The 11707-nt window shown below is 41.5% G+C and overlaps 1 protein-coding gene across 1 annotated transcript; it reads right to left on the bottom strand.

The window, feature by feature from the left end:
• Positions 1–349: 349 nt before the first annotated feature.
• lnpa (limb and neural patterns a) lies at positions 350–6032 on the bottom strand. Its single transcript, XM_061287467.1, has 13 exons — positions 5898–6032; positions 5340–5425; positions 5223–5264; positions 4253–4440; positions 4113–4171; positions 3985–4025; positions 3344–3427; positions 3183–3234; positions 2887–3096; positions 1862–1967; positions 1658–1728; positions 1218–1373; positions 350–1073 (listed from the first exon to the last, which is right to left on the bottom strand). Exons 2-13 carry the CDS (start codon positions 5364–5366, stop codon positions 934–936), a joined length of 1176 nt encoding a protein of 391 aa, XP_061143451.1. The 5' UTR covers positions 5367–5425; positions 5898–6032; the 3' UTR covers positions 350–933.
• Between the last annotated feature and the right edge of the window lie 5675 nt (positions 6033–11707).

Genomic DNA, 11707 nt, shown 5'->3' with positions numbered 1-11707 from the left:
GCTACGCTGTCTGAAATGATCAATGAGCAAAAATAAAATGATCACAAGATAAAATTGGCCAGCTAATGAAAATGGACTGTTTAAACATTGGCGGTGTGGAACCTAAACAGGTCGGCAATTTGTAACGTCTGACACACATGCGGAATACACAAGAGTTGATGTGATCACGGCCATTTAATCTTTCTCGGAGCCAATAAGTCTTGCTAGCAAGAAGCGCCTCAATATGGTAAACTATGACGAGTTCTACAAATGAATGACTCGGTAATCTGTGAGATTGTTTTTTTTTTTTTTTCCCCCACATGGGCTTTTGTTAGAATGCATTTTGAGAAGAATGCTTAAAACCTCCACATGTTCTCAAAAATTTATTTTCATATTATTTACACTTAAACTGACACATTCACAGCAAACACACATCCATTCACTTGAGTGAAAACATTTAAAGAGATTGTCAAAATGTAAATAGGTTACATCACAAAATACACAAGAGGAAGCCATTTAAAATGTAAAAGGCACGTCCAGCGGGTGCGCAGTACCAACGTTAGTCTCCCTTCCCTCTTTGTGGAAATAAATACATATTGCTAGTGCTTTCTATTGTACCGTCGCGTGTAAACATGTTGGTTGCACCACTTTGCTATGAAAGTCAACATAGCTAAGGCACAGCAGTAAATAGACTTTATAAATAAAAATGCATTCCAGAAACACTTTTCTAGTAAGACGTGACATCAATGACGGAGGTAAACCTGTATAAATCCAGCTTGACAAAACTACAGAGGATCCGACAATTGCTTGGTGAGGAGTTTCCTACCACACGCGCTACGATAAAAAGGCTCGCCAAAGCAAAAGGCCGAATACAGTCAAACCCGACGGGTACGACGGCCTTTCCTCTTTCAATCGGTTTCGACAAAGTTCCAGATGATGTGAAATGCGCTTTCTTTACTCCACATCCATGGCAGACAAATCCTGCTCTCCATCTGATTTCTCAGAGGGCTCGTCTTGTGACTTGGGAGTGCTTTCGGGCTCTGAGTCAAGACTGGACCCTGGCGGGGTCGGGGGGGTTGCATGTTGTATGTCCCCTGCTCATGAAACATTTGCAGAGAAAGTATCTTTTAGAATCGATCCATTGTGGCAAATTCGTATTATGATATTACAATGTCTGAATTTAATTAATTGTTTTCCCCGTGATTTTGGTTTGAGTCGTATGTGCATTGCGTCGTTACCTTTAAGAGGTTGCGGGGAGTCTTCATCGGCAGTGGATGATGAGGAGGGTGCCTCCGAAGACATCTTGAGCTCACCAGTGACCTCGGGAAGTCTGGGTGCTTGAGGTCTGCTCTTCCTTGCAGGGTTGAGGAAATAACAATATGCGCATCGGAAGGCTGAGACAAATAAAACAACACGTGAATGTCATCTCACAAACAGACAGATACATTAATATGAGCCAATTTAGCGGCTTTTTTTTTTTAAAGGCCCGAGATGCATAAACGCGCAGGATTGATGCGCAGCGTTGGTTTGCATATTCAATCTTGGTGCGAATTTGCTCGCAGGGGTCGGCGGTGGTGGAAGCGTTTAAAAGCCGCATGATATACTGCGCTGCCAAGTTCTAGAGGGCAAATGGAGGCGCAACATTTGAGGGGGAGACTGACGAAGAGCTCAGGCTTACCGACGTATTCAAATTCCTCTTTTAACGCCATGCCATTGTGGGACACACACTGCTGGCATATCAGAGCGAATCTGAGGGAGGAATAGAAGATATAAAGAAAAAGCTCATTGGTCAGTAATAGAAAACAGTCAAAAAAAATGTTTATAAATAACACAAGAAAAAAAAGTATGTAATGCCAACGTATACAACATTTAAGACATTTACCTGTTTTGTGGGCCATCTCCAACAAGGTACTCCAGGACTCTGTCCATAGCCCCCCTGTTTCTTGGTAGTACTGGTCTGGCCAGGGGCGGGCCCGGCGGGTGCATCCCTTCACAAACAAACCATTTATGCCATCACGGACATCAAACGTGAGCTTCGGAAAACACGCCGAAACATTTTGTAAAACTCCTTGCCATTAATGACTCGCATCCCCCACGGCGTCGGAGAGTAGTAATTAATATAATCTAACATCAAGAGCAATCATAGGAAGATGACTGGTCATTTCGGTGAGACTTGGCAGCATCTCAGTACCCCGCTGCTTATTAATTCGTCGACATATGGAAACTCTGCGGCGACTCTGTGTATCAAATTGCTTTTCACTTTCAATTTTCGGCAGAAGCAGGTGATAGCGAGTGGTGTAAAGCGTTTGTGAGGTTGTTGCCGATGCCAAAGGCAATTTTGCCAAGAAGACATTTAACTGAGATTCCGTCGCCATTGCCCAGAGAACAAACGGCGCTCCGGCTAATTAATCATAGTTAATGTAATCCTGCTTCGTGCATAGCTCACAGTTGGCATTCCACATGGCAATTACGGCTCGCGGCTCCCTCTAGGAGCACATTTCCTTTACTGTTTGCACCCATTTGCTTCTTCCATTGAGTGTTTATAGGCCAGAAATAATTTATATTGAATAGTCAGCGCCTCTATACGGGATACACAGATGTCTCCTGCACAGGACAACTGTTCTATAGAAAGTTTTATTTTTGTTTCATCTTTAAAAAAGAGGAAAAAAAAAACCAAAAGAAAAAAAGGCAGCCAACTAATGAGCCACCACTTTCTACACACAAAAGCACTTTTTAAAATTTCAGTTTGTATGAGAAATGTTTACGCTGAGTAATGATTTAAGACAGTAAGGTATGGAACTTGAGCAACTGGGGAGTGAGAACCAGGCAGAGTAAATCGGGCTTTAATCGGCCACATTATGATGTGGTTTCCATCCCCCCCCTCCCTCACACTTGGAGGTAACTCACCAAATCCTGGAGCAGGTGTTCCAGGGGTCATGGTCTTTCTCATCAAGCTCTCCTGAGCAGCCGCGGCCGACAGGAACCTCTCTGGGGGTCCTCCCGGAGCAGAGTGGGACGATCGTCCGGGCCCGCTGGAAAGAGGTGGGCGGCCCGCTACGCCGCTGGCGGGATTGACCGCCGCCGGGGTTTTTGGGATGACATTGCGCTGGCGGAGCTCTGACAAAAAGGAGAAGGTCTCTGTGAGGTTAAGCGAAGGAGAGAAGCGCAGCAGAGGAAAGTGAGTTGTTATTACTCGTGACTACCTTGGCCTGCTTTTGGCGTCATCTGGGGTCCGAGTGGAGTCGATTCAAGTTCCTTTGTAAAAAAAAGAAAAAAGAAAAAAAAAAAAAAAGTCAATTGAGCACATGAAACAATTCGACCCCTATTCGAATTGACTTTGCTCAAAACAAAATAGTTTGCTCACAATTCTCCGCTTGGAATCGGGATCAAATCTTTCCAGAATCATCTTTGCATTCTTATATGTCTCGGTTTCCATAACTTCTGCAAGCTGAAATGAGAAGTGCACGGTGAAAAATGCTGTACATTCATTTAATGATCATCTAATATCTAATTATCTAGCTGTAATAAACTGCACCTACCGTGACATTAGAAGTGACGCAAAGCGCATATCTTCATTTACAGCAAATACCAAACATTTCTACATGTTTACACGTAATATGAAGAATAATTACATTCACTACTTCGATAATGGAGATGGTGAAAATCCATCAGCCCTAATTATTGAAAGTTATTAGACCCGACAGAGGATGACAAGTCATTTCTCAGATTTATTTCGTTGCGGCACCACATGCTATTAATTACTGTGACATTAGCGGAGTAGTTTACTGGGTTAAGTCTTCACACCAACGCAATGCCATCTGCACACAACCCTTGATTAACAAATACAAAGCTGATAGGATCGATAAGAGTGATAATGAAAGGTTCCGACATGAGAAGTTGTTCAAGTCATTCAAAAGCGCTGCGATGTGAAATGCGCGTGTCTTTGAGAAGGTTAAAAAAAAAGACAATAAACAACAATATAGAGCAGCTCAATTGATAACTTACTATTTTCTTCTTTTGCACTTTAAGCGTCTCCAGTTTTTCATCTGGGAAAGAAAAAAAAAAAAGAGGAATCAATAGATCGAATTTCATGTCAAATTGTACCAAAGAATTTTAAAGAAAAATTCTCATACTATTCTTTTCAAATCTTCGTGAGAATATTATTATCAGGAGTTTTCGAAGCAACCACACTCTGAAAAACAAATAGGAAGACGTTGATTGGCTTGGCGTCAGCGACATTTCATTCAAGGTTGATTGTGTGTACCATACTTACAATAAAGGAAAGATAACAAAGGGAAGAGCGAGAATAAAGCGCCCCATGAGCTGTTCTGGTAGGTACCAGCAGTACACCACTGCGCAGGTGATGAGGTAGAGAACCGCAGAGTACATAAGCAGTCGGCCAAGCCAGAACTTCAGCTGCCTTTGGTATTTTTCACCGTGCTCCTCATAAAGATGAATGTCCTGGAAGAACACAATGCTGATTTTAAGTAAAAAAAATATCGAAGAATATTTTTGGGATTGATTCTCGTTGTCTTTATTTACCGAATAGTTTAAATGAGGTCATGGGTATTCATTTTATTGCCAAAGCCAAGCTGACATATTCGACATTGTGTTTGTTATAAGACATCAACTGAAGCCAGCGTCTTTTACAGACCCACACGGTATTCCTTCGTGCACCCCTTTAAAGTTTCGGTTACCCAATCCACAAATAGCTAATGGCATAAATGTACTCCACCCTAACATGTGCGTCTGTCACTCTCAAACTAGCATATTACATCCTCCCAATCTGATGTTGTAACAGGACGAGAATGTAGTGTAACAATGGGCCGCAAATCAAAAAAACAACAACTAAATAATCTTTTTGCAGTAGGAGATAGGATGTTTTTCTAAGGAGATGTTTTGCTGCTACTTGACCTGAGCAATGTCAAGTGCTCCAAGGAGAGAGGGCTGAAAATAGCCTCCCAGCTTAACTGTAGTGGCGCACTAAAGCCCCGTCAGTCCTTAAATGAGGAAGTCTTTTCGATACACAAGGATTTATTCGGACTACACGTCTATTACTCATTTCAGCTTTCTTTTGACAGCACCTGAAGCTTTACAATTGTCATAAAACTGTCACGCCTGATCGTTTGCGTGGATCCCACTGAGCCAATTATACGATACACTGAATCTTAAACTATATGTGGAAAATAAGTAATGCATTCTATACAATTAAAATGCATTGTGATGCTTTTTTTTAAGCATACCTTATCTAGTCCCTCCAAAATCTCCACAGTGGAAGGCTTGGCCTGCAAGGGAGAATAAGATGAATTAATTTCAGTGGGTAAAATGAACTTAACATTCAGTTTGAAACAAAAACACACCTTCCACCGAGAGATGGCAGCCCCCATCGTGGCGAAAGGAGATTGGAGCCTCTTTAGAAATGTTTTCACTGTTTGACGTCTTCCACCTGTGGACAAAAAGCGGCAATGTTTCACTCAACAAGACATGGGGAAACTTAAAGCCACTTACTCGAAATGAATAGCTTCCAATTCCTTAACGCCTGAAAATAGTCGAAAGATACAACTTTCAACAGGAGCCCCCCTGGCTAGCGTCTTGCTAACGACGGCTAGCATAAGAAAGTGCACATCGCGTGTGGCTTTTCACTTATTTTCCAAAGCAGGACATCAAGTACATTGCGCCTACGGTAAACCTCGAATAAGACGTCAGTTGTGCTTTATAAATAACTTTAATCAACTTTTCCAACAAGTGTTAGCTGCTCGAGCTAACTTAGGCTAGCGACCGAGTCAATGCTAACATAACGTGTTGTCATTGATGCTACATCTTCCAAGCTATTCAACCGCCGGACACTTTGGAATGGGAGCAAACATGTAGCAGCCGAATTGAAGGATCTAAAAAAAAAAAGGATAAAAAGTACATACCTTGCGTGGATCTGACTGGTTGGACTTTCCTGTGTCTTGTACTGACTGCCGACAGCTCTCCTGGTTTAGATGGTGTCAAACTTAGGGGGCGTGTCCCGTTTCAACACCCAAAAACATTTGTTCTGTGATGGAGTTAGATCAGGGGTGGGCAAACTACGGCCCGCGGGCCACATCCGGCCCACGGGACCGTTTAATCCGGCCCGCCAACCCTGAACAAATTGTATTATTAAACTTTTTTTTTTTTGGTCATTTTGCCTGCAATGACTGCGTTTTCCCAGTAGATGGCGAAGCGCTCGCCTGCGCATTTACTACCGGAAGCCGTGTCAGAAAGCTCGGTGCACACTCACAAGTGCGTGTACGTACTCAGTAGTACGGACTTGGCGCACTCTCGCTCTATTCGTATCAGTCCCGAATTTAGACGACAGCATTCTTATAATTCGCGCGCTGAGCTTTCAGATGCAGTTTTGCGCTAAAGCCACCCACAAACCTTCCCCTGGAATCCTTCCATTAAAATGAGTGGCCCGAAAAAAAGAAGTGAGTGCCGAATGTTAAAAAAAGAGTGGACAATTTGGCTCAACGTACGCGACGTGACGTTCAGCCACATTAACATCAACCCGTCACAGAAGGTAAACGGACCAACACCTCGGATCTCGCCTAAGAATTGCCACAACAAATTTTACTCCAGACTATGACGCACTAGCAAAAAAGGGACACCAACAACACTGTTCCCACTGAAAATGAACGGGAGGCTCTCAAGTTTATTGTAAAAAAATGCATTTTGAATATGATTTGTACACATAGCAGGGATTGAAACTAGCGACCATTCTCATTTTCAAACAATGCAGGATGCTCAAGGACATTGATGCACCACCTATTTGCGACTAATCTTAACCTGTAAAGTTCTTAAGGCTTACTTTAAGCAAGTGTTTCCCGTTTCCTCACCTCTGTTACCAGGTGTTTGCGAGTTAAAACTCTGCTCTGATTTTCAGATACCCCTCACCGTGTTGCTGTTTTGATTACTTTATTTGGATGTATGCTTTCACCGATTCTTCAAGATGATATATTTGGTCAGAATGTTTGCCGTTTGATGTGATCTCATAAGATAAACATCTTTCATTAATTTGACCTGCAGGCACTGAAGTGATGGAGATTGTCATTCATAATAACAGTGTCGTATTTTATGAGAATCACTGATAGCAGTTTTTTAGTGAATTATTATTTTTTTAATGCTGTTAATAAATGCATTTGTTTTCAAAACAATTGTTTGGAATATCCATGCTTTACTACCTACTAAAGGGCAAGATCTTTTATGCAATGACCTTTACAGGTCGCTTATATGACTTCACACAACGCCTACGTCCATCTGCTCCTTGTCCGGCCCTCCGGTCCAAATTTAGAACCCAGTTCGGCCCGCGAGTCAAAAAGTTTGCCCACCCCTGAGTTAGATCAACTAAACACAACCAGAAGCACTGACCTACATTTACAACCTTAACATTATTGAGCAATTTTGTCTATTTTGAATATCATGTCAAATCCATAAACAAATATTAGGCCCACTCAAATTGTAGTATGGGGCATGTGTACCCACGACAAAAACATGTCTGCCGAGTGGCGATTGGTGATATTACAACTTAAAGTAACATTTAACCCTTCATGTTCAAATCAAATTTTTAAAATGACAAACATGGTCGGATTAAGGTATAGTATTTACAAGAAATGCTTTATTGAGACATTTCGTTTCAATTCAATAGTTTGTGCAACGTTTTGCATGGCACTGTCATCAATCTGTTGTTTGAGTTCTCCATTATTCTTTATTTGAATATACTGTATATTTAGTATGTCAGTGTGTATTAAGAATACAGCACATCTGTTACAGTTAATGACACACTATGTCGCTTTTTTTTTTTTTTTTTGCTTCAAAGATGTCGGCAGTTCCATAAAACATTGCCTGTTCATGTCTTTTCAAATCCCCAAGCATAACACTACATAATTTATATGTACAAAGAAAAAAAAAAGAAAATCTAAAGCATATAGACCTCATCTCAGGAATATTAATTTGTTGCACCACCATTACCATATGCACAGCAAAGAAACTCTGGAAGAATTAATCGTTAACCCAATAAAAGCAATTTCCAAAGATAATTGAGAACACGTTTCGATACATATGCATGAAAAAATCCCGTGCGCAACACGCTCGCAGCCTCCAGTAATTGATTGAGGGGATGACCCGTTATATTAAATGTTATTTGAGAACCATCAAAAGGCACAAAATTGCAATTTGCCCAGCTTGTATCAGAATTAAAAGCCCATTCATCATGATTATGACTTGATAAGCTAATTTAACCGTTTCGCTCCGTCTTAATGAGCTATAGTTGAATTAATGCCATGTAATATATGAAGGTAACATTTGAACAGAAGCAATGATTTGAGACAAACAGAGCAGAAACTACTTTAGGAGCGTAATGGCGGCATAAATCTCATTAAGCTCTCGTCTTCCGCTCACGTTTGGGGAACATTTTAAAGCATTAAATGAGATCTTATAGGTGTTGGAAGCTACCTGATCGTCTGAGGCTGTAACAGCTGCGCCGTGTGATGCAAATATTGCACCAAATGAGAGGAAAATACGATCGGCTTTACTTGGCTTTGGATGGAATAATAAGGAAGAAGACAACTAAATTGGTCCTCATTTACCATCTGTATTTATGAACTCATTTGTTTTGAAGTCTCTTTAACAGCATTTTGAAGAATAATCTACTGATGTGTGTTTTCTTAACAGCAAAAGATCGGCTTAAAGCCACTTTCACACTTTGGGACGTTATGATCTATTAAATCTTAACCCTGCTGAAGAAAAAACTGTCTTAAACTTTACACGTGGATAAAGGTACAAACAGTTCTGCAGTTGAAGAACTTTTCACAGGTCGAAATACACAGAATAGAGTGAATCAAAAACATGAATACACGGCGCTATTGTCTCTAGCCTGTCTATGGTGTTTTGCATTGTGTGCTAGCATTAAGCTACAGAGCTATTTTTTCTACAGCAAAGTTTGAAAGTTTGGTTTGATGGGAAACTTCAATTAGGGGTGGCAATAACAACATCGTAGTCTGTTTTGTTTTTTGTTTTTTTTAAATATATGTACATAATTCTGGTCTATCTGGCAAACCTCTGCTTTTGGAAGCGAGCTGAGTTGTGCATGGTACGCGTTTAAAACTGCAGCGTTGGAATTTTTGGGGTCGGGGTCTCAGAAATTGCACTGACCTGCTACTACTGTTTTGGTTTGGTTGTTTTTTGGCTTTGTTTTGCAATTCTAAGCGTGTATCCAGTGGATGAGTTTGGAAACAAGCCAACACATTTTTTAGTGGATAATAATGAAGAAAAAAATGATCTAGTGGGGCACTGCCCCCCCTGTCCCTCATACAGCCACTCCACTATGTGGCATGCCCACTTCCACAGGTGTCAACTTCCATTTCCGAAAAAGGAACCACAGTCATATTTAATTTTTGGCCACAATAACACTTGCGCATGTTGCGGTTCCACCTTCAACGCGTTTTGGCCCCGCTTGCTCCCTGTAGTTTACCCTCCACTCCATACCCCCCTCCCTCTTTTTTTTTTTTTTTTGTCCTCCCGCAGCAGCTGTCACCCCGCATTACTCGCAGTCAGCTAAATGAAACATTATTCTAAACATATGCATCGTAATCAGTCCGGTCACACTTACAAGAACACGCGTTAATAAGGCAATCAATCACAGTGGAACAAGCGAGTTGTGCAGTAACAGCTCATAAACAGTGTGTAATGAAGAATTGGAGGTGAGCGTGACACGGCGCTGATCAGATAATCAATGTCAAAGACACGATGAATGTCAGTAAACGCACTTTTCATGTGCTTTCTATAAAATCCCCTCAATTTACAACAAGCCGTTCAATTACCCTGAAAATACAAGCAATTACGTGGAGGCCTGATTGGACAGTAGGGGCCGCATCATCGATCCTCCCCTCTCTATATCTCGGCTGTGTGGACATTTAATTTGGGTTTTCTATTAGCACCCAAATAAAGCCGAATATAGCAGAATATTAAACAAGCAAGAGATTTATCCCCGTGGCAAAAAAAACATTCAGTGAAGGTGACAGGCACTCCACGTTGTTATGACGCCCCCTCCAGCCCCCACTTCTCGGTGGATGCTGAACTAATGGCGTTATTGTGGCCAGTGTTGACCCCCCCCCCCCCCCCCCTCCCTCCAGTCTATCATAATGCAAGGCTCGCTTTAAAGCGCCAGGAAACACGGCGATACATCAGGCCCATGTTCGCAGCCCCCTAATCTTGCTTCTTTAATGGCCACGTTTGAAAGAAAATATATTTTTCAAATCCCCGGGGGCCATTCTGGTGCATGTTGTGTGTATATTTAAACCCAGTGCAATTAACGACAGGATCAGCCAATTTCATTTAGAGGTAATGTACGAATAATGGTAAATGATAGTGCTGGAGTGACCTCTCATATAGAAGACCGCCCCCCCAAGCCCCCCCACCCCAACATTTGCATGCATTTTTAATTAACAGCGCGATGGAACTGTGTCACAACATGCAAACACACCGAGAGCTGTGAATAAAATATTTTATGCAGTCTATCGTAAAGACGTTGAAGTGTGTCAACATTTTCTATTTATTTTTCCCCCAAGAACAAACACGATCAATAAATAACAGGATTTACATTTCATATTGCACTTCTTTTTTCAAGTTAAAATATTTAAATCCATACAGTCAGTTATTTTAAATACAATGATAGTTAGACCCCAGAAGGTAAAAAGGTAGATATTATAGTCAGTGCTCGTTTACCAATCCTTGACTGGACTGTGAAAGTAAAAAATAATACAAATAAAAATAACAAATTATCGAGTCTTTTTGTAATTTTGCACAAAAATGCAGATTTTAGGGGACAATTGGTGTGGTTGGCTCACATCCAGTGTTTTCAACATTAACAACATTCAGAAAGTCACACATAAAAAAACAAAAACATCCACATTAAGGAAGCATTTCTCTTCCTCAATAACTTAACCATTCGCAAAATAGTCCATAATTTACAATTCACATGTTTTAAAATCAATAAATCGATGATGTCCCACATATAGGAACGAAGATGAATTTGTCGCAATTGTGTGAGTGTGCTGAGGATCTCCCCGATATGAAAAAGTGTGTTTGATGCCTCGTCTGTAAATAAACAATGAATCGTTTGGTTTCCATTTGTGCAAAAACAACCGTGGGGCTTCCTTTCTGCTTGTATTTTGGCCATCATATTTGCAAGCCTTCATCGGTGACTTATTAACCATATATACAGAGTTTCCTTTGTCTTCGCCTTGGCTCTTTTGTATGTCTAATGACTTCCCTGCGCGGGTTGTTAGGACTTGACAGCGGGTCTCCAAACGAGCCCGTTGCCTCGCAGCCGCCTATTCAAAAAGAAGCTCCCATCTAGGGTGCATGATTGGCAATTTTTGTCATCATGCTCGCATTATTAAGAGAGGAATTGACAAGAAAGAGGCGATGCAAAATGACGCGCCTGCCTGCAAGCTGATTAGGAGGGTCCCCGCAGAGCAGAGGTGCCGCTGCTGCCGCTGCTGCAAACAAGCTGCCTGCTGCCAAACATCGCCGCCTACCCGCGTCCGCCTTTTGTGTAGACGAGAAAGATGTTTTGGACAGTAATGGAAAATGCAGAATTGTTGAAGTATTGCAAAAACAGCATCACGGTTCCGATGCAACTGGTGAGTTGGCAAATAGGTTGGATCGATATAAAATAATATCGGACTGTGATTGAAGCCTCTAA

Source organism: Syngnathus typhle, linkage group LG9, assembly GCF_033458585.1.
Source record: "Syngnathus typhle isolate RoL2023-S1 ecotype Sweden linkage group LG9, RoL_Styp_1.0, whole genome shotgun sequence".
In the NCBI taxonomy this organism is placed as follows: domain Eukaryota; kingdom Metazoa; phylum Chordata; class Actinopteri; order Syngnathiformes; family Syngnathidae; genus Syngnathus; species Syngnathus typhle.
This window is presented reverse-complemented; position numbering and strand designations above follow the sequence as displayed.

Bases quoted from the DNA above. Each gene is read 5' to 3' on its own strand.
- lnpa (XM_061287467.1), bottom strand. From the start codon at position 5,366: ATGGGGGCTGCCATCTCTCGGTGGAAG. The intron at 3,428-3,984 runs GTAAGTTATCAA...TTCTCATTTCAG, and splicing joins AAGTGCAAAAGAAGAAAATA to CTTGCAGAAGTTATGGAAAC. The intron at 1,074-1,217 runs GTAACGACGCAA...TTTCATGAGCAG, and splicing joins CTCCCCGCAACCTCTTAAAG to GGGACATACAACATGCAACC.